Below are 25952 nucleotides of genomic sequence, written 5' to 3'. Positions count from 1 at the left end.
TTCTGGCAGGGAGCTCCTTCCCTCCTTCTACTGCTTCTGACAGGTGTTATGTTCACTTCCTGCAAGGCCCACGACCATGGGATGGAATGGCTGTAACGAAGGCACTGTGCATGTTTTTCCATCTCCCAGCAATGGTGGAAAAGCACTTGAGTGTTGGATTTTTTGCTGAGCAGTCACTGTGCGATCCCTGCCCTGGGGATCTCTAGTCACAGTGTTGGGTGCTTGGGAAGGGTGGACCAGCTACCTGCAACAAAACTCCCATGGTGGCACAGATCTACTCTAACTGTCTCTTGTCCTAGGGCCATCAACCACAGAACCTGGGACCACTTCGCCAGGCACCACAACGCAGCCTGTGCACGCACCACCACCCACTCCGAGCTCAGGTACTGCCATGTCCCACCCCCATCTTCTACTGCCTGTGGCAGTTAGCTTTTCTATGAGGATCATGGCCAAGGGATGGAATGGCTGTATTGAAGGAGCTGTTGTTTGTAGGTGGTTTTCTGTTGTTGTTGTTGTACAGGTATTGTTGTTTGTAGTATTTCTATATTTAATTTAGCTTCCAAATTCTCTTTTGATTATGGATATAATCCAATTATATGGTCCTGGAAAGGACTAAGTCATTGCGGTTATTGTTATTTCAGTGCTTGGGAAATACACTAAAACATCAGATACATTTTAGCTGCTGCTTTCCTCGAATTTTAAGCACTAAGTCTTCTACCTGTGGCAGCTTGTTAAGTACAAGAGACTGCTAGCTTACCTAGTCAGTCTGGTTGTTTTCTGGGTATTTTTGATTATTGTTATGAATGTAGTTCCTAGAGTTTTAATTGTTTTTGTGTAAGCAATTAAGGTTGACATGTAGACACAACCGTAAGTGTAGCTATTTTTGCAACATGCCATTGAAAAGCGGAGGAGAAGTAAGGACCTCTTTTCATTATTTTTTGTTGTTTTTGATAAAGACCATAAAATACCTGTACTCTCAACTCTGCTAATATTTGATGGGAAGATTTTGTTGTTGTTTAAATGGGAATTTCTTAGCACTAGCACTCAAAATCTTACCCAGCTCACACACAGAAATGCACATACACTGTGTGCCTCCATTTGTACATATTATCACCTGCTAATTAACTTTGATATTTTTAAAAAGTGTATAAACAACACCTTGTGTATGCAGTGTTCAATAGGAGTTCCATAACTGATGTGAGTACAGAATCCCAGATAACTGGTACTGCAGTGGTCTATTCTGGCTAAACAACCCTGTATAGTGTTTGAGTGGATTCTTCCTATTTAATCAGAAATGGGCTTTCAGACATGGCCACTGATAACTCACTGCTCCACTTTATATAATGATGTCTTAAAAACAAACCTTTTTTTGACATAAAAGCTTTTTGCTTATATTTCTTCCACAGTCTTTAGCATAGATTTCTGATACATAAGAGTACAGATTCTCTATGGGTCCTAAGATGGGAGGCTGGGCTGAGCTCTGGGATGTTCTTCACTGTTGCCGTTACTGTTATACCTGAGCAGCAATTACAAAGTAAAACGAAGTGGGAACAAAGTAACTGCGGAAGTCTGGTAGGGGTTCAGAGGGAATTATTCTGCCCGTCTTTCTTCCCAGGCCGTGCTTTCTGCAGTGCCTCTGGTGATCCACATTATAACACTTTTGACCACAGAGTTCATCATTTCATGGGAATTTGCACTTACACTCTCTCCAAAGTGTGCAATGTCTCTGAGAGGCTTCCATACTTTGATGTGTCCACAACAAATGAGCACAGAGGAGGCAACACCAAAGTCTCTTATGTGAAGTCAGTGCAAGTGGAAGTCTATGGCAACCAGATTTCTTTGCTGAAAAACAAGAAAGTGAATGTAAGAAAATACTTATTTAAAGGACATATATAATATTTTTAAACTTACATGTAGATAATGAAATATTTTCTCTGATTGTACACTTCATAGCAAGCTTTCTCTTTTTATTAATTAAATGTACCTCTTTTAACCTCTCCAACAAATTTGCTTAGATGAAGTGTTCTTTAATTACTTCCAGTTCCCTTGTGCACAAGATCATATCTTTCACTAATCTATTTTAGCTGCTGGTAGTTGTAGGAGTCCCAGCAGCCATACACTAACTTTTGCAACTTGCTGTGTAGGTGAATGGCAGCAGAATGAACCTGCCTGTATTTATTGAAAAGATGATCAGTATTCAAAGCAGTGGTGGATATGTTCTCTTGGAAACTGACTTTGGACTGTGGGTGAGATATGATGGAAATCACTACGCAGAAGTCTCTGTGCCCTCTAATTACAGTGGTCTGCTCTGTGGCATCTGTGGTAAGTCATAGGCTTAGTCACTTTTTAATGAGTTGTGGAGGCTGATGATAACTTAAAATTCTTTTCTTAGGATGTCATACTTCTACACACAACTAGTCCTTGTCAAATGGACTAGAATTTACAGCAGTGAAGAAAACTTCCTAGAAATTTTCAGTTTCTAATTACTAAATTCCTGGTAAAATGCTGTCTGTTTGGAATGTTGTGAGGTATAACTCCAAACATTTTTAGCCAAACAAAAACTTCATTTCAGTTCTGCAGTTTAAATTTAGGAAGAGTAATGATTTGCAAGCATCTACTCAAGAATTCTACAAATACATTTTTCTGTTATTTACCTTCTCTACATAATGTACATTATGTATGTGACTTCTCTTGTGTGTGAGAAATGCTATACCATTTCATATTGTAAATTATAAAAACTTGAGGTTGTTTCCATAGCAGAGAGCGATGTTCAGAATAGCTTACTGTCAGCACCCTCAAACTTTCCTGCTGTTGTTTTCCTGTGCAGTTTTAGGAGGTATTTATACAACTTGAATGGCAATGTTTATATGAGCAAAAGAAAAAAAAAAAGAAGAAATAAAATTAAAAGAAAGAAAAGAAAAAATAGACTACTAAGGCTTATTTCTACCTACTTTTTATACCAGATAATATAGGCACTGTCTACATTAAAACAACGCAATTACAAGGATCCAGTATGGATAATCCTGAGCTTGACAGACTTGATGAATAAGAAAGAAAATTCATAGTTTATTTCTAAAATTCAAATACCACAAAAAAATTAAGTGCTATATATGATACAAAACATAGAGATCTTTTAGAGTCCTGTGAGAAAAATCAGACACAAGGGGCACATTCTACTATGTTCTTTAAGAAATTCTGTTGCAATAGGATAGCAAAGTAAATAAGAGTCACAGGTGGCTTATGTAGCTAATGAGAGTAGGAGCTCGCTGGAATTAGTATCAACGAATAATTTCTCATCAGCACTATTGCTAATGCCTGAACATGAGCAGGTTTAGTTGGAACAACATTCTGAAATTCAGATGATTATATGAAAGGTACTTCAGGATGGAAATGGGACCGTAGAAATTACAAAAGTAGCTTATTTTGTGAGTTTCTGATCATTGTTTGATTTGGATCATCTGAAATTTCCTAGTTCAATTATCTCTCCATGGGTTTTTCACACTTTCAGTTCAGGAAATCTACCTAAGAATATAATGGTGCAAATAGCACCATTTGATTTTTAGTCCAACATTCTATAGGTAGGATCCAAGGAAATCAGTTGGGTTCGTTTAGCTAAGCAATTCTTTCTTGTATGCAATGTGATCTAGTTACATAAGAACTTACAGACTCCTTGCTTGAAGTCCACAAGTCTCTGAACGGCAGCTCTTGTTAGTGGTCAAAGTCTAAAACACAATTGAGTGCTGCTTATTTTGCCCAGTACATGCTGATGTTGCATATATAGTTCACTGTAGTTAATTTTACAGCCTGAAACCTAGGTTTGTTCTACAGGTGTGAACTTCATGTGTCCCACAAATCTCTTTTTACCCCCACAGGTAATTATAATGATGATCCAAATGATGACAACATAAAGCCCAACGGTGACACTGCGAGTAATTCCACTGATCTTGGACAGAGCTGGCTTGTGCCTGAGAATAACACCATGTATGTATATTAATTTAATCACATGACATTTTCTAATCAAACTCTGTAAAATCAGACATCCATCCACTCACTGGTCTTGTCATCCAGTATCATTTTACATCTTCCAACTGCCCATTAAAAGTAGGGAGCTGCCCCTTTACATTAAACAGGGAATGAGAAGAGGGCTTGTGTCCTTTAAGTCTCATTTTCCAAAGCAGGAACTGTCTGCCGAGTGTGAGGGTGGGATGGGACTTCAGTTCAGTTTCCTGATTGGAAACCATAACTCATTGGACCCCATAGGTCTTGTATTCAGCTAAGAATAAGCCTTTGAATAGCCCTGAAGGCTCCAAAAAGGGAGTCCATTCAGTGACAGGGCTGACATCAGCTTTTCAAAGAAGCTGGATGGAGTCTTGTGACTGTAATAAAATACACTCTGTTGTGCAGGGCTGTCATGTGTCAATCTTCCACTGAAAATCTGATAGTAAGAGATGTGAAACACACACTTGATTTTGCTTGTTTTCTCCAGATGCTCCAGTGAGACAGAAGAGCAATGTGATCCTGTGCTGGAGAGTGAAGCAAAGAAGAACACGGCATGTGGCATGATCACAGACCCAACAGGTAGTATGTTGGTACTTCTCTGTGAGCCGTATGATGGAGCACTTTATAGTTTCTGCTGTCTCCTCTCCATGGTCCATTGTTCTGAGCTCACATTGGAAGCATATAAAACTTGCAGTGTGAATGGCTAACATAAAACTCGTAAGGCTTGGTCAAGATATGTCAGCCAACTACTTCATATATCAGTGCCAATGTGTCCATGAAGATTATTTGACAATCTGCAAAGGGAGCCATAGCTGCTCTTTGCTTTATAGTGCCTTGTACTCTGCTTGCTAAAAGAAAGTCAAGAGGGCACTGTCGTTGCATGTATTACAGACACTTCATCAGAAATTCTGCAGATGTTCCCTGCATTGGAGAGCCCCTGCAGTTGTCTAGAATTAGTGGCTTGCCTAGCCAGCAACTCTTAATTTATGTAAGCTATGTTGTATCAATCATGCAAAAAGAAAAAAGCCTGAAGGACCAAGCCTCATTGTGCAAACGCTGTTTCAAGTGTCAGTTTAACTTACTAAACAAAGTTAGCCTGGAGCATTCACAATACATTTGCTGTGACAGAAAATAGATGGTGGTGGTGATCTCATAATTCCCCTTTTTTTTCTGTCCTTCTATATATATATATATCTTTCTTGATTTACACAGGAATCTTCAAGGATTGTCATACCAAACTGCCTCCAGCGAATTTCTTTGAAAACTGTGTTTACGACATGTGTTTCACTGGTGGACAAGCAACATCCTTATGCTATGGATTGCAGGCCTATGCTGAGTCATGTATCAATGCTGGGATATGCATAGAGTGGAGGAATGCTACTCTTTGCCGTGAGTGTTGTGATTTATAAATATCTATTCTGAATTTAAACTTCAAAAGTATGCACATTCTCCTCTACCTTTTTCATGCATGTTATTTCATTTTATGTAATGCTTTGAGTATAGTCTGTTTTTTGTCATGTCTCAAGCCTGCTTCAGTTTCAGTACTCTTCCAGTATTTGTATAAAACACTAATTTTCATGAACATTTGGGTACATGTAGGTCTAATCCTTAAAGTTTTAATAATTTACTATTAGTTTCTTGAAAAAGTTTTATTACATTCAGCTGTATCTTATGTGAGCTTCTGCATTGGGGAACTGTGCTTTGCTCCACTGAAAATCTACCATTCTCAATGTAAGCAGAGCTGGTAGACCTCCATACACAAATACTTATTAACAGCTTTTGGTTAAAAAACTAGTTTAATAAGAGGCCTTGAGAAACAGCTGTTTCTAGGAAGTCTACAAGTATTTCTCTATAAAGCAAAGAAAACAAGTATTCTCATCTATCTCCTGATTAGTCCTCTTCTGAAAGACCTTATGGGAAATTTTGTATAATGAACTCATATTTCAGTAGAATAAAGATTTCCAGGGGTTCCACTGGTGCAGATTTTATGCAGCACTGGGCAGCTTTCTGCCTGACAAACATTTTCTAAAGGACCCTTACATCCACACACCTGGAAAAAAAAGAAGTCCTCTAAAGGTCAACAACACCATAATTCTTCTCTTTTTTTGTCCTTTACACTAATTTTGATTATGCCAGTTACCACTGTATTACCTTCTGCAGATTTGCACCTTTTTTTTTTTCTTTCTTTTCTGTGATCAACAATTAGCGCTGCATTGAAACTAAACAATAAAAAAGCATGGAGACATTCTGGGAGCTGCTCAGTTTGGAAAAAGATTTACAGTGACTTTAGAATGGCTTTAAAGCACCCAGTGATCAGCCCTGGGAGGACAGAGCATAGAGAATTCATATATAAAAGAAGACAGAGCAAGAAATGAGCTTCTAACCCTCGAAATCAGATTAAAGCTACAGACATCAAGACTCCGTAGTCTGAGGCCATAGCCCAGGACCTAAATATCTATGGCTTGATTATAGTGATAGAGGACTCAGTCACATTAAGAGGACTGACTCTCAAGTGCTCCCTCCATCAGTAATTAAAATAAAAACTCAAGAACCTAACAAAAGGCAGGTACTCTGGCTAGATGACTGGAGATGTTGGCTGTAATTGCCTGACAGGACTAAGAGATCCTGCTGTAGGGACAGAAGTAAATGAGAGTCATATGTAGTGATGTATCACAGACTCTAGCCAGAAACAGTATTTAGGGGTTTTTTTAGATGACAGAAATGGACAAATGCTTCAGGATTTCTTTAAAATGTAATGTCATCCCTGGGGAGCATGCTTTGAGTGATAGCAGCCCAATTCTACCATGATCAGGAGGGGTGTGACAGTATACTATATTTTCCTCAAGGTGTCTCAGTGAAAGACAGAGTCTGATTTTTAGTTCTAATTTTAAATATATGGCAGGTGTGCAAATAGTAACTCCAGTAATGGGGCTGTATCAGCTGGTACGTGAAGAGATTCTTCTATGCCCTTAATGGAATGACATAATGTCTTTAAACCTGCAGAAAAAGTTTTACTGAACCAAGCACAATTAGTCCTGTATGTTCACATCAGACCTACCCTCAGAGAGATCCAACAGTGTTTGACTACCCTCAGAGAGATCCAACAGTGTTTGACTTCCTTTGTGAGGTAAAGCACAGGGTGGCCCACCTGTCTTACCCACCTCTACCAAAAGCAAGCTCACACTGCAAGAAAATCCTTTGTAAAAATCACTGTCCAGTGTCAGACTTTCTAACAGCAATTTTTATATATTTTCAGGAGCAAACAGTGAAAGCATCAGGAAGACTTTTCTTATGATTTTGCCCTTTTGAGTATTTTTTTTCTTTTTTCTCTCTAGCAATGTCCTGTCCTGGAGGCAGCATCTACAACAGCTGTGGTACTAGGTGTTCCTCTACCTGTTTGAACATGTCAGCAGTTGATTCTTGCAGTTCCTTACCAGTGGAAGGTTGCTTCTGTAAGGAAGGCTATGTTTTGAGTGGAGACAAATGTGTGCCAGAAAGCAGCTGTGGTTGTGTTGATGAAAAAAACCACTATCACCAGGCAAGTTACCTCAGACATTTAAAGAAAGGAAAAAAAAAAAAAAAAAAAAGAACTAACAAGGGATCTCATTCCTTATCATCATGAGAGAAAAATATTTTAATAACACTAACATAACTATTATTTACATAATTCATAATAATATAATAGACTCACTTTGCCAGCCTTCTTGACCCGTGAGCTGTGTGGCTACAACTACCCCAATGATTGTATATCATGCATATTCAAATATTAGTAATCTGATTGCACTAATACATTATGGTATTACCTTCCAACTTATCTCATAGTACATACTTCTAAACTTTTTTCCGCTCAGCTGTATGAAAGCTGGTTCACCAGTTCTTCCTGCACCGAACGCTGCACCTGCAAGGGAAATAACACCATTGTATGCACATCCTGGAAGTGTGGAGTCCGAGAGGAATGCAGTATTCTCGATGGTGTGCTAGGCTGTCATTCCAATGGTAAGCCCTTCCTGGAAATGGTTCTCAGTGTCAATTCCATAATTAGATCCTTCTTCTCCTTCTAGCTTTATTATAAATATCTTTTCATATGTGAAGGCAAAGAAGTCCCAACAGACTGCTCCCAGTGCTAAGAGATGAAAAGACATGATGATCTGTCTTGCAAGCACAGATCCCCTTCTGTTGTAGTGGATATCAGCAAAAACTGATGTTGCCCAAAAGCTAGCAAGGTCACTTGAGTACCTTTTGTCTTGATAATACAAATTCTAGTCCCACATCACCTGTGCTGCAAGCTCTAAATTTGGGAATAATTGAGAACTGCAGTTCTGAGAGTCTAGGTGGTGGCAAGTGCATTAAGTATCTATGCATATAGATGCAAATTTATTTACATTTATATTTACACCTACATTTATACATATAATTATGTATTTTTATATAGCTAAGTAAAAAAGCTCTGTATTATTCTCAACTACCACAAATCTTAAGTACAACAGCATATAGAAATGTATAAAGAGGTTCATTTGCTGCCAAGTTGCCAGTTTGTACATGATTTGAAATTATATTTAGGGGACTCTTTCTGGAAATTTCTTATTTGCAAATAAATGTCATTGGCATGAACCTGAGATACCTCTGTGAAGGTTTGCCCACGTAACAATGATCAGGATTAGGTTGCTGCACCAATGCAAACATCTTTGGTCAGCTGAGTCCATGGTGAAATCCAGTCCAAAGTTCTTAGATAACTTTTTCACCTTCAGGCCAAGCAACATGTCAAGTGGCAGGAGATCCCCATTATTTCACTTTTGATGGAATGATGTACACTTTTATGGGTACCTGCACCTACACCTTGGTTGAGGTTGTCAACAACAACAGCGTCATTCCTATAACCATCCTTGGCAAGAATGAAGACAGAGGACTAAGAGGCGCCACATACCTGAAAGAAGTCTACATAGATGTGTATGGTATACGAATCACCCTTCAGAAAAGCCAAGGAATCCTGGTAAGTGGTGGTGCTCTTTATTCTGGAAAGAAGTATCTTAAAAGTAGCTCACTACAGAAGCTGTAGGAAAAAGGATCTTCATGCTTCTTAAGGAATATATATGTGTATGCTTAATACTTGTGGTCACCTCCATTAACTGGATTTCGTGGGAAAGTATCCTTTCTCACTAGTTCCCAAGGCTTCTGCGTTTGGGTTTACTGTCCTACTGGGTGTATCTTGCAGATGGAGCCCAGACCCTCCAGATCAGAATTTTTGCCTGAACTAAAGAATGGGGCTTCCCATTTCAACAGCTATTGTCAACCCAATCACCTATAGATAGCTAATAAGAGCAGAGGAAAAGCAACTCATACTGTATTGGCCTAGAATAGCACAAGGAGGCAGGGAATCTATGGGTCAGTATGAGCTTGCTCACTACCAGGGATCTTTCCAGCTCCCTGCTAAAGGCACAAGCTATGAGTCCTGCCCAGCTTTCCTCAGCTAAAAGGCTGATTCCTGGAGCTCATAGTTGGAATATGCAATGGTGGAAGTGTAAAGGAGCTAAATCTGTCATAGCAAAATCTTCAGCACTGCAAGGAATATAGATTGTAAGCAGAAAAGATTTTATGGAAGAATGTCCATACTGACAAATAACGTGCCTCTCTAGTGGAACAATGAGAGAGTCTACACTCCAGTGGAGAACCGGTTGCAAGGCGTGTCCATTGGAAAGGTTGGAAGATTTATAGTAGTGGAAACTGACTTTGGTGTGATAGTGAAATATGATGGCAACCACCATTTGGAAATCACCCTCCCACAGTCTTACTTCTCAAAGGTAAGATTTAGTATGTAAACATCTGGCACTGTTTCAAAACTGCTGCTTTGTGCATTTACTTTTAATTTCTTTTATTCCTGTGTTTTGCTATTGCATCTTTCTTTGCAGCTGTACTGTAACACTTATAATTTTTTTCCTCTCTATTTTTTCTCTTCACAACAATTTCCTTGTGTTCCAAGGGGATAGTTAGAGAAAATGACCTGGTTAGAGGAATACTTCCAGTTTATAGAAAGAAATGCCTTGAAGCCTTAGGGAATCACAGATTTACTGCAGTTTCTATTTTATTTCTTCATGGGTGCAGTCAGACACTAGAAAGTATGTCTGAAATGTCTGGTACAAGACTGGATGTTGGTGGTGATTTGGTCATGTCATTTCACAGGCAATGAATAAGAAGTTATTGGGGAAGCTGATGTAGAACAGGTTGTGCTTAGAATGTGGTTCTGGTTCCTTTGCAGGTACATGGCATGTGTGGTAACTTCAACGATAATCGTGAAGATGATCTGTCCTTGCCCAATGGTACACTTGTCAGCGTCACACAGTTTGGAAATAGCTGGAAAGTGGAAAAAGACAGTGATGAAGGGTAAATGTAACTTCTTTTCATACCTTCCATCTTCCTTCAGAAAACAGTCTCCTTTCAATTGTTTTGACTGTTTGCTACTTTGTAACATAGAAGCAGTGTATATGAGACTTTTCTTAAGTTTGAAGCTCAAAAAAAAGCAATCTGCACAGGCCAGAGGCAAACCACAGCCATCGTATTGATCTACATACAGACTTTGGGAATTGGGCTTTGGGGCTGTCCACAGTGTGGCATAGCCTCTGTTTTACACTGAAAACACCTAGAGCAGGACCATGGTGTTGGGAAACAGTGAGGGCCAGCTGCTCCCCAAGAGACAGGGAGCCAAGTGTGATAAGACAGACAAGAGAACAGTGGACTCAGCAGGTAGGGACCACCCCACACTACCCAAGCAAGGCAAGCAGGGCAGGCTCAAGGGTGGAAGGCAGTCAGCCAAGAGTTCAGATCACAACACAAGTTTGCAGTGACGAGATAGGTCCGAGGCCAAGCTGAGAAGTCAATCCTCTAATCAGGGTCATGTTTAGTGAGAGTAACAAGGGTCAGACACAGCATGGTGATTGCCAGGCAGGTCTAATTCTGCCTAATCTTTCACTCATAGACAGAAAGAAGGCTGTAGTCTCTAGTGTTATTTGTTTAATACCTTTCAGCAGAAACAAACTTTTCAGTCTCTGTTTCATGTATGCCTTTGAAACTTAATTGCAACTGTGTCTGTGCTTTCATGCAGTTGTTTACCAGACTTAAGAGAAGATGATGTTCCTCCTTGCACTGCTGAGAATAAACCAGTCATTGAAAGCCAGTGCAATGTCCTAAAATCAGACAAATTCCAAGAATGTCATGATCGAGTCAAGCCTGAAGACTTCATACAGACCTGCATCTATGACATGTGCCAGTATGATGGCATGAAGTCTGCTCTCTGTGACATAGTTCAAGTCTATGTGGACACCTGCAGGAATTATGGAATCACCATTAAATGGAGGAATAGCACATTCTGTCGTAAGTGCACAAACAAGTGAAAAAACTGAAACCTGGATGGCTGATAGCATGAAAACAAATTAGCAGTATTAGGTGAACAAGTTATATAAAATAAAATTAAACCCAAATTCTCTGAAAATGCAATTCTATTATCATGATTTTATGACTCCATTGTTGCACTGAACTGTGTTCAGGTTGACCTAAACATAGTGATAACTCAGGACTAGACAAGTTATGGCTAGTAATGTGGAGTTAGAGTGCCTTTAGTAGTAGCCAAATGAGATATTGCAATGAGCCTAAAATGGAGAAATAATATAACCAGAAGACTACAAGAAAGTAGGATACTGTGTTAGGACACAAGGCTCAATGCCACTCACTGTGTTTTGAATGAAAACTGGCAATTTGGCCGGTTGCTTATTAAGGGGCACACTCCTGGATTAATATTCAGTGTATGTGCCTCACTCCACCCATTCAACAAAGCTACAAATGAGTTATGTAAAAATGAGTGAAGATTACATAGTGGGTTTCTTTTTGTTGTTGTTTTTTTTTCCATAGTTGAGTATTACATTGTGGATTTAATTATCACATAATGTTGTAGAGGACAGAACATTTAACTGGTTAAAAAACAAGCCAGATGAATGTTGAATAAGTCCATCAGAAATCCTAGTTCTCTCCTTGCTGTGAGTGGAGGAAAATACTGGACAAATGAACCCTTTGTCCTGTTACCCTGTTTCTTGAACTGTCCCCTTATGCACCTCTAGTCATTGGCAGAAATAGGGTATAAGGCTAGATGAATCTTCAGTCTGACAATGCATATCTGTTGATCTTGCATGTGTTTATGTCTGTGGTTACACTAGTTTTGCATCACTGGAGGGCTGAACATTCTAAGGAATTTGCCCTAAAGATTCTCATTTCTAACAGTGCCTAAAGAGGCATTTGCAGCTGAACTGGAATACTGTATCTGAATGATCTAGCACCAGGTGCCACCAGTTCAGGCATAGCTGTAATAGAACTGAATCAGCACCTCCAGACAGGGTTCTCTGTTTAGTTTTTCTTGATCTATTTTTAAATGAAATATAAAAAAATCAAAACTTGTTGATGATCCAAATCAGTTATTAAAAGACAATTCTATACTACCATTCTATAGGCCAAGTTGTATCTTTCAGGCAGGCAAAGGTGTTTGCAGTGCACCTTCTAAATGTATTTAATAACGCTGGTTCTATTCTGTTCACCCACACAGCATTGCCCTGTACACCCCACAGCCACTACACAGACTGTGTCTCCTCCTGCCCATCAACATGCAATGACATTTTTGCCTCTTCCCTTTGTGAGAAGACAGAAGAGTGCACAGAGGGCTGTGAGTGTGATGATAATTATGTGCTCAGTAATGGCAACTGTGTACCTCTGAGCAATTGTGGCTGCAGGGATGATGACAACAACTACTACAGTGTAAGTAGTTTGTGGAGCAAACCTCTGGCTTCAAAACTTATAGAGAGTTCGTCCCCTGTCCATCTGAATGAGAGAGAGAAATCTTCAGGGTTTACCTCTTAAATACCTTTCATCTGATTAGTAAAAGCTGCAGGCTCAGGTATTAGGAGGTGCAGGAGCTTGGTACTTTGCACCTGAGGCCAAAATTGAGGCATATTCAAAACTAGTCAATTGATCAGAGTTATTCAGGCAGTCTGTCCTAGTTCCACTTTGTGTTCAAATTCTCATGTCGAAGACAATAAGATAAATAGACTCTCCCAGGCTCTTGGTGAGAATACACCTCGATCAAGCAGTTATGGAATTGCCAACTAGATAGGTTGCACCTAGCCAACCCCTGCACCCTTTGCTGCTGAACTTCTATTGCAAAGCTGAGCACCTTGGTAACATGTTATTAACACAACTTGTGTCCAGGCTGGGGAGACCTGGATAACAGCACACTGCACCAAAAAATGCCAGTGTGAGAAGAACGGTGTCATCACATGTAGGAGCTATGGCTGTGATTCTCAAGAAACCTGCGTGATCAAAAATGGAAAACACAAGTGCAATCCAACAGGTATGTGCAGGCAGGTCTTCACTCAGTGTTCCATGAGGGCTGGAGGAGGAAGGATGGGGGTGTCCGTTCTTTCTTCCTTGGCACTTTCAGTCTTTTTCCACAGGGAAAGAAGGCAGCTCTAACATTGCTATTGACAACACATTATTGAACACAAAAAGGCCTCAGTTCTCAGAATGGAAAGTTCCAGTACAAGACAGAGAATTTGTAGAGGGAAGCAGAACAAGAGCTTGAAAATTTACTTACATCTAGCAATTTGACAGTTCAGTCTGGCTAGTTTAAATTAAAAAAGGAAAAAACATTCACACTGCATTTACCAAAACCAACACTCAGATATGTTCTGTGAATCCTTTGGCAACTATCCTGTTTTTTCCATTGCATGCTGATTTGAGAAAAGTAAAGGCAAAACAGGACAGGACAGATCTGAACAGATACATAATAGGCCAGTTGGAGAACTTTGGTGCTTTTTCATTCAATAGTTGCTTTGGCTAAGCAAAGTTAATCCCATATTGTCTATGTAAATGGGATTGTTTAGGAGATAGCTTGTTGCCTAGTGATTCTACATGTCGATTTTGAAGAATAGTATGGCGTAGGTCCTACTGTACTGCTGATCAGTACAAGAGCATAATGCAAATCCAGCTTCCTCCTGCTCCATTTTGGCAAAATACCACAGCAGAGGCACCCCAGCAGTCTTAAGGAGTGTTTCTTCTGGGATAATGGTTTGTTCTGTGCTCAGTGGTCAAGAAGAATACTCAGATGACAGTCACTGCATCTGATTGTTAAGTCTGGTGAACCCAACGATCAATTTAGTAACTTCAGAAGAAATCAGTGTGACAGCAATGAGCCACCCAAAATTAGATGTTGCTTTTCATGTTCCAAAAATTTTGTAGCAACACATTGCTGGAGATTATGAAACCGACATCTCTAAGAGCCCACTGCAAGCCTTGCTGTGTGGCAGTCATTCCTCTGCAGAGGACCAAGGTATACAACTTAGTCTCTATAAAACCTGTAAACCCTAATGTTCTGCTTCAGTTCCGTTGGCTCGCACTGGTTCTCAGCAGAGGAATAAGCTTCTCTGTCCATCTATGCATTTGACTGCCCATTCACTAGGGTTATGGATGAGCACCGATCTTTACTTTAAGAAACTTGCATGCTAGCAGTAATCATTTTTATCTAACTTATTTTAAACTGATCCACACGTGGGATCTGGCACATCCACATTCAGACTGGAGAGTAATGAAGCTCTTCCCATTTAGGTTTTGGGAAATGCCAGATCATGGGCGACCCACACTACATCACCTTCGATCGTCTGACGCACCACTTTCAAGGGAAATACACGTATATTCTGGCTCAGACCATCCCTGACCTACCTGATACTCTGACACAGTTCAGCATTGAAGGCATGAACAATCCTCTTCCTGGACATCGACACATTACTTACCTGAAAGAGATTATCATCAATGTTTACAGTCACACAGTGCGATTCAGACAGAAAAATCAGATTTTGGTAAGTCTCTTGCCAACTGCAGAGCACAGAGAAAGGCCCTCCCTTGGAGTAAAAGACCGTTGAGTAATAAATGTCTGTTTTGAAGAATTTAAGTATTAAAGCTAACTGCATTATTACAGCTGTGCTACGGGGCAACCATAAATGTGATTTTCAGTTTGTCAAGTTTTTTTTCTCTATAGCTATAAAGGATATAATTCTACTTCAAACAAATAAATTAATAAATAGAGATCTAGCAATAAAACACCAAATATCCCTAGACTTACAGAAAAGCCATACAAATTTTTATCAGTGGTAGAGAAAAGTGTGAATTATGCCAGGAAAACTTCATTTCCTTCCCATTTATTGGTGCATAAGAGTGTACATAGCTCATATATACACTTTTAGGTCAATAATAGAAATCTCTTAGGATGATATGAAAATACTGTGTCCAGATCACTTTCCTCAATACGTGATTTTGTCAACTTTAAAAAACTGAATACTGAGTTTTTTACCTGATTAAATTGTCTGACATGTTTAGCATAAAACCAGATGGGTGTTCATTTGTAGCATTGACCTGTACTGAAGCCAGATTTGACTTTGGCCTACGGATTATGAATTTTAACTTATTCTTTCCCTGTTAGTTGGATGGTGTGAGGGTGAGACCCCCTGTTCGTCCTCATGAAGGTATTCATATATATCAGACGACAAGAAGAATTTACCTGGAGACAGATTTTGGCTTGTATGTGAGCTTTGATGGCAGTCAAAATGGAGGTAGGTGATACTAAGGCAATGTGCAGGAATATTTATGCACTGTCTCAAAAAATGTTCTTATTCCAAAGGGGGTCTAAACCCAAGGCAAAATTAGAAACCTTCACCCTTTGAGCCTAAGGCCCTTTGTGATATGAACTTCCAGAAAATTAAAACAAAAAGTGTTTCCCAGGAACCAGAAAAATGATCAAACTGGCACTTTGTTATGAGGATTCACCTGAACTTAGGAGAAATGAGATGCAGAGCCAGACTGTTCTACTTTTTTTTCATGTTAAGTAAGGCCTGAGTGATTAAAAACAAAATAAATAACTTAAAATTGATGATCAGGATGATGGGGTGAAGTCTGTATCTGCCCCTTTGCCAGCTTAACCCAGTCATAGGATTGAGGCCCTTAAGCTATACAGCTGTGAGTGCATCTGTTCACATCCTTCCTCTTAATCCTGTTCCAGATAACCCCATTCTCAGCAGGACTCTTATATCCCATATACACAACTCACTCATGTAAATTAAGTACACATTACTGCCTCTGTTCAAAGCAGAGTTACTCCTGATTTACAGCAGAATATAGCCACGGTATTTCTGAGTGTATGGTGAAAGTGACAGGCCATTTACACATGTGACTATCATTCCAAGCCCTAAAATTTCAACTGCAGAAAGAAAAGGCCAGTTTTATAGGAATTCTGTCTCTCAATGAGCAAGTGGATTGCAAGTGAAGCGCAAAAGTGGGTGGTGCATTCAGTTTGTTGCAAAGCAGTAAGCATTATGCACTAAGAGCCCTCAGGTGGTGATGTCGTGTTATATAATACTAGTTGGCTGCAAGAAATGACTTTTTTTATGATACATGTGGCACAACACAGAAACAGTCCTGTGAATAAATGTATGAACCTGTATATTCAGGGCTGTGTTCATCTCATACGTATTAGGCCCATGTCACATTACCAACTCCGATCTGAATCATGAAATGTGGCACTTGGCACTGCTTTCCACCTCTTCCATATATACTCAGAAGCAAAGATGGGCTTTTTTTTTCTTCTGAACTTCCCTAGAAATAAAGCTGGCTACCACCTACAGAAACAGAGTAGAAGGCTTGTGTGGTGACTTTGACGGGATATACAGAAATGACTTCACAAATCCAGATGGTGTTTGGGTGAAGAACGTGAATGTATTTGGTGAGAGCTGGAAAGTTCCTCTGAAAAGAACAACCTCTCGTCTCAGGTACTTAGTTTTCTACTTAATATCCATGGCAAGTACAACTACTGGAAGTGAGTGAATTAAGCCATAGCTAATATTCAGGAATAACTACACTGTCTTATTTCTGGTCTTTCTTCTTCCCTTGGTCTGCATGTAGGGACTTCTGTTGCTCATCACTATGGCAAACTATCAGTGCCCTTCTATCTAGCCAAAAGAGTCCTGAACTATCACTGCATGACTCCAGTTCAGTATCCCTCTTTGGAGTCACAGCCATTACAACTGCTAGGGCAAAGGGATGAATAAGATCTTTGCCAAGCTCATGGTTCCTGGCAAAGATAAATAGATCATGTTGTGCTGGATGGGCCTGAGGGAGGGCAAATCCTGGTTCAGTGTCATCCCTCCCTCTGGAATATGAAGATAGCTTTGAAATCCATCAAGATGAATTCACAGCTCTTCCCAGAAGAGGTTCTTGAAGAGTCTGATTTCCTTATTTGCATGACTACCCAGTGCTTTCTGCTAGTACACAAGAAGTAAGGACATTATTTTGCATATAAATGAGCATGATATTTGTGATCAGGCAAATTCTGTGCTAATTAGTCCATACAGGACACTGAAACTTCACTAGAACTGTCTCTTGTCCCTTCCTTCCTTCCTCCCTTCCTTCCTTCCTCCCTCTTTGAAAGACCTTTGGAGTTTGCTTACCCACTATCACTGAATTTTTTCAGCAAGTAAATGGAACTGTATTCACTACGAGGATATAATCTACCTGCAAAAGCTTGTCTGCCAGAGTAGCAGAGAGCAGTATGTAGGCTAGTGTTGAGCATAAAGGGGCTCTGTAGGCTATGCCTATAGGAGAATTCTGGTACTTCATGCATGCAGCCAGGTGTTCAGTGAAAGTGAGCATATGTCCAAGAAACAGTGGCCTATTCCAGCTGCATCACTCTGACCAACATTCAAGTTTAATTTACTAGATTGCATGAACAAGGCACTGGATGAAGCCTGTGTCATGCAGAATTTCCAAAGAGATAGTTACAGATATCCCTTTTGATTTAAATACCCATACATCTCTGAGATGGTAGGAAGTGTTCTAGTACTTCTTTGATTTGCTTTATCTATCGCCTTCCCAGTCAGAATAAATCATGGGAGAGAAATAAGCTCAAACTTACATTACAAGGCAGAAGTACTCTTGTGGTGTTACTTGGACAGTAGTTCCATGAATGCTGGATGTACAGAGAACTGATGGTTTCATAATGACTTCATTTACAGACGAGATGTCAGCTCAAAAGCTCAGTCTGAGGAGGAACCAGATACAGGACTCTTCCAAGGCTGCAATGAAAATGAGCTGGGGCAAGAAAACAGAACTTCAAGATGCCAAATCCTGACTAACTCTAGTAGTCCTTTTGCACAGTGTCATTCTACGGTCCCACCAGATTTCTATCTCACGTAAGTGTCCACTACAGACAGTTGTTCTCCCCATTTGCAAAACCATTTTGGAGATGGTTTCTGACAACAACTTTGTATCTTCAGTCTCCAGGGTATTAATAGGGACTGAGGATAGTAAGTGTCTTTGGAGAACTGGGTCCAGTGCTTCCATTATTGATATATTTAAATCCTCTTATTTATTTTTACATAATTGTGATGATCTGTCTTTCCATCTAATTAGAGTTTCAGTTTTCTGTTAGCTGTAGAAAGTAGCTTTCCTCTTTTGCTACACAGATAAAGCAGCAGTGTTAAGCATTATACCTGCAGGCTGGGATTTCCAGTGCACTTACAGTTCTCATCTGCATTCAGTGAGAATTTAGTAGCTAGCTCTATCAGTTTTCTTTTAGCAATTCTAGCTTCATAAAATCTAGCCTTCATGCTATAGCCACAAGGGCTGAAGCTGTCAGTGACACTTCTTGAATATTTCATGGAAAAGTGAAAACAGGTTAGTGAAGGGTAACTAACCTGATACCTTCAAGAAAGTTCCCTCTGGTGTGTTTCAAGGCTACTCTGGCCTCCTACATATACAATTCCTATACTCATAATTTTGAGCTGTATGAAACCCATTGGTTCATCCCCACATTCATCATTCATCCATCATCAGTCACAAAATTGCCAAGTAGCTGCCAGTCTTCTTTAGTCATATATGACTAAAGAAACATAATCTGTACCTTATGTTTAAAGATAGATGATGCCCACCTCAAAGTCCCTCTTATCTGTGAGAAGAATGTGAAGGTATTAAGCCAATAAATGGGACCACTGGTTTGAATGTGTATATCCTGATTCTTAACATAAGCCTACTTATCTCCCCACTCTAGAATTTGGTTGGGCAGCCTGTTCTACCTTCTTAGTGGCCACCTGATTTTTCTGAGGCACTGCATGCTTGCAGATCCCACTCATCTCAGTGCCTCTGAAAATCAGGCCATGGATATTCAGATCATGAGCAAAGCTGAGAAGGCGGTACTGGCAAACAAACACTGGGTAAAAGAGAATTGTGTCAATATTCAAGGCACATGGGCATGGGGAAGTCACCCATGTATAGATAGAAGTGTGTAGTCCAGCTATAAGACTTAACAGCACTAAAAAGTGCTCTATAAGCAAGATTCAGCCATGCTAGCCCGTAAGAGAAGCAGATAACAAAGAATAACTTACTGTGACAAGAAGTCAGGTACCTGTTCATTGCTTGTTCATATATTAATACCTTGCATGTTAGCAGCAGCTGCACAGCAAATGACCTGATCTTCCCAGTCGTGAGGCTGAGTGGTTTTTTTTATTATTGTTCCTCTGTTTTCCTGTCAGCCTGATACAGGAAAATGGAACTAATTCAGAGTTAGGCAGAAAAGCAGCTGTAAGTAAACAGTAACAAAGGTATTGGGAATGAACACTTTCTCATGTTGCATACAGGAGCTGCCTGTTTGATATGTGTGTGGAAGGAGATGAGGATGCTATCTTATGTCGCAGTCTGGAGGAATACGTACTGGCTTGTCAGGAGCAAGGAGTCCCTATGGAAGGCTGGAGGCAACAGACAGTTTGTGGTAAGCACAGGAAGAACAAGAAAGTACAGTTTCTACCTAACGGGCTCTCAAAATCTGAGATCCTGAGGCTTTTCCTAGACATACCATATGTCAAAGCCTCTGAGGGAGTAAGAGCATACTGAGTCACTCTTCAATCACTGTTCACAGTTTAGCATGCACACTTGCTCTTCTGGCCTCTCTTCTGTGTCCTATGCTGACTTCTGCATTTAGACCCCAGGTTAGAAAGCTACTTAGGAAAGCAGAGCTGTCATCTCCCCTGATGTCAGAAGTTTTCTGAGAGAAAAAAATGTCCCCATTCCCAACTGGGAAAAAAAGTTAAAATTTTGGAGACCATCACTAGCCATAAATCTAAAGGAAAAAAAATCATTTCAATCTCTTTTTAAATCTACAAAATACACTAATATTTTTTTTTGCCTGTGAAATTTCAAGGTAAAAAAGATTCAGCTGAAAACTCCGAATCTTTCAGACTAAAAAATGCTGAAATAAAACTTAAAATAATCTCAAATATTTTTTTTCCTTATTTTTTTTTCCAAGTTGGGAGATTCATCAAACCATACTTCCTTTGCATCACCCATGGTTAGATGACTTTGTATTCCTGGTGAAACACAGTTCCCAGAGTTGTGAAACAGCTCCGGTACTTGCAAGGATGGCTACCCTGAATGTGTGAGAAGTTATTTGAGATCAGTGAACACAAGGAACGAGAGCGCAGCATACAAATAGCTTTGACGATGCATTTCCTGACTTTGGAGTGCTTTACATACAACTTCAGTACTATTATATATGCATGCACAACTCTGTGTTCATATTGCCTCCTACAAAATGTGTCAGTAACGCACAGCAGCCTGTATAACTGGACTCTCTTTATTTTTACAGGTATATCATGTCCGGCCAACAGCAACTACAGCTCATGCATGTCTGCATGCCCAGCGTCCTGCAACGACTTGACCAGCCCCTCTGAGTGTGAATTACCTTGTATTGAAGGCTGTGAATGTCTCCCTGGCTATGTTCTTAGTGGTTTGGACTGCGTGCCTTACAAACAATGTGGCTGCACATACCTTAACAAGTATTATGAGGTACAGCCTCTCTGTGGGTCAGACAGCTAAACAATAGTTTCTTCTGCTAATTATTTTGGCAGTCTCTTCATTCTCCTCAACATGTAGTTTTGCATTAGAAACAAAGAGCTAAAAAAATTCTGGTCTCTGGGGGAAGGGTGGAGAGAGTAGATCACTTGGTCTGCCTCTGAAGCTCTGCCTGCCAGAATACTCAAGGCAGGCACTTGGAGAAAGTATGTGATTCCACTCTGACCTCCATGTTAATTCTTTACCTTTATTATGCTAAATTAACAGCCTCATAGGCTCTAAAGTTTGCAACACACCAGTTGCAGAGAAATTCTGTCAGTCACTGTGGTCCCTCTCCTCTCAGTGAAGAGTGGTATAGGCAGGGTTGAGAGTCTGTAGAGCTGGCTATGACATGAAGAGAGCAAGGCTGGATTCTAAGGAATCCTCTGCTGTTGCTGCGGGATGGAACAACTTCATAAGCTCATAGGTTTCTATTTTAACACTAGAGATTGGGTACAGAAAAGGCCTAAACCAGTAAAGATTGTTTTATGGGAGGAGGGAGACACTATGAACAGGCAGCACTTGCAGAAAAATGGCATGTAGCATTTCCACATTGCCTTGGAGGCGTAATGTGATGCATCTGCCACTCACTCTTATCTCCAGCAACAGTTAGACATTGTTGGTTGCACATGTACCCCCACCTGGGGCCAGGATCTCATACCCCAAACTCTTCATTTGCCTGCTTTCTTCGGCCATCCTTGAGTTGCAAAGAGCTGGATTAGTAAACTGCTTGCTTTTTTTTTTTTTTTTCTTGTAAAAACTACTAAAAAAAAAAAATAAATCTGCCATTCATCAGGAAGGCATCAGAGAAAGTAGCATGGGGCCACAGTGCTTCATTCATGGTTTTTCAGGCTGATTTAATTTTATATTTTTTAACATTTAACTGTTGTCTTCCAGATTGGAGAAATATTCACCACTGATGACTGCTCTCAGACATGCCAGTGCACAGAAAGCTCCACCGTCTCCTGCTCTAACATAGTGTGTGGATCTGATGAAATGTGTGGCATTTCAAACTACAGTCGTGGATGCTACAGGAGTGAGTCAACCACTATCCCATTGTCTTTAATGCTGGAAGTCTTGATTTACTGCTTATAGGGCATCACCGGGTTGGGGATAGTTGCAACAGAGTGTGTACAGAAGAAAAGCATACCAGGGAACTTGCTTTGATGTTTCATTGCAGAAACAGTGTTTCTTTCCCTTATTCCTGTTGTCACGTGTAAGTAATGGGCCTTAAAATAGAGGGGATGTCCAGCATTAGCAGTCAGCGTAATCTAAGCAAGAACAGTTCTCTCGAGGCTGGCTTATCTGAGAGTGTTTCTCCTTCCTTTTTGATAGTGGGACCATGTATGCCAGATCCTTGTATGAATGACGGAGTTTGCTCTGAAACTACCAGCAGCACCTCTTCCCCCTTCCACTGTGAATGTTCAGAACTGTACACAGGACAAAGCTGCGAGACTGAAAAGATAGGTAATAAAACTATTTTGGATTTCACTATCTGCACTACGCACAGCACTTTCACAAATAGGTTTCATTATGGAGAAGACTGAGCTTGCTCTTCATTTCCATCCTGTAAATTAGTAACCCAGCGCATGAGAGCATGTGGTCATCCAAGCAAAAAGAAGGGGTCAGAGCCCCCAATGGAGAGGTGCTAGAAGGCATGCCAGCAGGGCTCTGTGCAGCATACAGGACCTGGGTCTGACACCACCCCAGAAAGCCGCATTCATCAGAAAACACAGTATAAACCAAGCAGATGGGCAAGGGCTGAGAAAAAAAAAATCTGTTCACAGTATGGTTGGCTTTCACTGACAGAGCTCTGGTTTCTTCTTCAGCTGCAGACTCTCCCACAGATGAAAACCCTCCCACAGGGTCTCCTCCGGATTATACAGTTGCCATTGTTCTTGGAGTTGTAGGAGGCGTAGTTGTTATCATCATTGTCATCTCCTCTATACAGTACATGTTCAGGTAAGGCTTTCCCAGCTTTGCTACATTCAGCAGAGTCAAGACACAAACACCCCTTTTAGCACCCGTAAACCTCAAAACTCCCATTAGTCACATACCTGCAGGACCAGAAAGGAACCATTTGAAGAATGCAAGGGAAAACGTGGCTTTTTCTAGAGAAATAAACATATGCCATTTCCTTTACACAGGGCATATGCATCACTATCACAAATCTTGGGCTTCTCCAAAATCTGACTTCATTCATGCTCACACCATTATTTGACCTCTCACTGCAACTAAGAACAGAAATTTTAAATGGTGATTGTATTTTTTTTTTCCATTTTACAGAACGAAAAGAAAGACAGGTAAAGCTGTAATATCAAGGGATCCTTCTTTGAACCGGTCCAGGGATGAATTGGATGACAGAGGACATACACAATATTACGGCTGCATCGTGAACACTGCATTTGATCAAAATGAACCCCAAAATCATAGAAACATACCATCATAAAATGGTTTGTGTTGGAAGGGACCTTAAAGATCATCGAGTTCCACTCCCCTGCCATGGGCAGGGACACCTCCCACTAGCCCAGGTTGCTCAAAGCCTCATCCAGCCTGGCCTTGAACACCTCCAGGGATGGGGCATCCACAGCTTCTCTGGGCAACTTGTTCCAGTGTCTCACCACCCTCACAGTAAAGAATTTCTTCCTAATATTTAATCTAAATCTACTCTCTTTCAGCTTAAAATACATATCTATAGTTAGTAATATTTTTCCAATTCATTTGTATTACTTTCTACTCTTGTAATTTAATAGTATTTCTAATACTTTGAGAAGAAATAATAATAAATAAATAATTGCAATTAAAGCCTTTGAAATTGTTCATCTAAACTATATCTCTCATGTTGTAGATGCAAACTGAAATATGTCCTAACTCACATAAAAGACTGTGTGGTCTTCAGAGGCTGTTTGAAAAAAGTCCAGACAAAATTTACCAGCACAAGTGTGCTGCACACCATCACATACACACCTCTGACAGATGTACAAACAGTAGACTGATGTGGTCAGAATTAATTAGAGCATCCCAGGCAGGTCTTCATGAGATCATCGTACCCAATTCATCCCACACAGAGGGATTAGCTGACTGAGCTGGACACAGTTCTTACTCCTCTTTGGGCAAGGCATGGCCAGCTGGGGAGAGAAATATGTAAGAAGACATTGAGCTCATCTGGTGACAGGTGTAGTAGAAAGGATGATCCCCCTTGTCCCCCTTGGGAGCACTGGCCTGGAAGAAGTGACTGTTTGAAGGAGAGCTGCCTCCTTGCTGTCAGGTGGAGGGGACAAGAAGTAGGGCTGTCCTCAGCCCCCTGCCTGTGGGGGCTAAGCAAGAGCACAACTTAACAAAAACTGCTGAAGAATGAGGGCCTGTCATAAACTCTCCTTGGGGTCTTTGCAAACTCTGAAGCTGGCTCACTGTGATGAATAATGGGTGGAGATCTGCATCGGCTCAGTCCCAGACCGTGCTAAGGACCCCCCTACAGCAGGAGACCAAACGTGTTTGTGGCAAGGCCTGATAACGTTCAGTGTGAGGGACACCCGCCCCAGGACAGACCACTCGCAAGGCTCAAGGGCCAGGCAGTGCTTCGGTCCCCTGTACAAGCCCTGAACGAAGGTCCAGTGCCATGAGTGAAGCTTTGAAACACAAGGAATTGCACCATTGAGGTTTCTATGATGCTTTTCCAGTTCTTTGCAGGTTCATTTCTGGTTATGGTGAGGAACAGTGTGGGCTTCCTGTTGTTACTGCCGTAACGCTGGTTATTATTAACTTATCCTTTCTCCTTTCATAGAATCATAGAATCATTAAGGTTGGAAAAGACCTCAAGGATCATCAAGTCCAACCCAACACCACCTAACTCACTAAACCACGTCCCTAAGCACCACATCTACCCGTTTCTTGAACACCTCCAGGGATGGTGACTCTACCACTTCCCTGGACATTTCCCTTGTATCCATAAACTCCTGTGTGCTGTTAGCCAGAAAAGTATTTGTAACCTCCCTGAACAGTTAGGTAGACAAAAGGCATTTTATTTTGGGCCATTCAAGAATATGCCAGCTGTCCATACGGGCACAGGACAACTATTTGGGAGAGGATGTGAACAGAAAGGGGCTTTTTGGCCTCATTACATAATGTAAATGAATCAGCACAAGGGACCTACTCATGCACAAATGAACGGTCAACCTGATGCTGGAATTTCACTGCAATTATAAAAGCATCTTTCCTGCCTGTTCAGCGGCAGCTCCCTATTGCGCTCTCGCACTTGCTAACAGTGCGATTCTGTGAATGTCAGGCGGTGCTGACCACGCTCGCCTCCCCTTGCAGTCGGTGGGAGCACTGGCTGGTCCCCACCCTGCAGGATCCCAGCCCAGGCTCCCTCAAGCAACAGGGCCCAGCTGTGCCTAGGTAAAGCAGATTTTGGGGTTTTCATGGGTACACTTTCACCCCCCTCCCCCCCAATACCACAAGAATTGCCTTGTCTTTCCACTGCAAAGCTTTGCAAATACTTTAAGACTTGAAACGGGGTGATACAGAAAGCAGAATTGCAATCTAGTGCTCCACTGAATTAACTATTTCACTTCCATAGAAGCCAGAAAGATGACAAATCTTCTGCTGCTCTGATCTTTAAAATCAACTGGCTTGCTCACCTGAATTTTGAAATACGGTGCTTTAAATACACCGCTTAGTTCAACCCACCCAGAAGACAGTTTTGTTGTTAGGCACCCTCCATTTTAGCATATTGTGCCAGCAATAGCCAAGGAGCCAGCTGTACCCGCTCAGCTGAGCTCACCCCTCAGCTCAGAGGACTCTTGCTGGGCACAATCACAAGACTCCTCTGATGTCCTGAAGGAAATTCCTGAGCCACAACATGAAAAGCCATCCTAGAAATCTCTTTGCCCTAAAATGCCCATAGGGATTTACCCAGAGCTCCAGATCCTTTGCTTCTCTTCACCGGCAAAGAAATGAACCGGCAGCATCCCCTTTCCCTCTCGAAAGGT

At 40.9% G+C, this 25952-nt stretch overlaps 1 protein-coding gene across 1 annotated transcript; it reads left to right on the top strand.

Annotated features, from left to right (window-relative positions):
* Nucleotides 1-2144: 2144 nt before the first annotated feature.
* LOC104465997 (zonadhesin-like) lies at nucleotides 2145-25359 on the top strand (the record flags this gene model as incomplete). The annotated part of the gene is made up of 21 exons (XM_010079277.1): nucleotides 2145-2322; nucleotides 3873-3981; nucleotides 4487-4606; nucleotides 7003-7126; nucleotides 7851-7995; nucleotides 8748-8989; nucleotides 9633-9797; nucleotides 10253-10377; nucleotides 11096-11364; nucleotides 12584-12792; nucleotides 13243-13384; nucleotides 14638-14888; nucleotides 15509-15638; nucleotides 16682-16850; nucleotides 18093-18269; nucleotides 19713-19843; nucleotides 20717-20916; nucleotides 21859-21997; nucleotides 22791-22923; nucleotides 23810-23939; nucleotides 25190-25359. Coding segments are annotated over 21 exons (3458 nt in total), but the record flags the coding sequence as incomplete, so codon positions are not given.
* Nucleotides 25360-25952: the final 593 nt, after the last annotated feature.

The sequence above is a fragment of the Pterocles gutturalis genome, unplaced genomic scaffold, assembly GCF_000699245.1.
Source record: "Pterocles gutturalis isolate BGI_N339 unplaced genomic scaffold, ASM69924v1 scaffold47938, whole genome shotgun sequence".
In the NCBI taxonomy this organism is placed as follows: domain Eukaryota; kingdom Metazoa; phylum Chordata; class Aves; order Pterocliformes; family Pteroclidae; genus Pterocles; species Pterocles gutturalis.
This window is presented reverse-complemented; position numbering and strand designations above follow the sequence as displayed.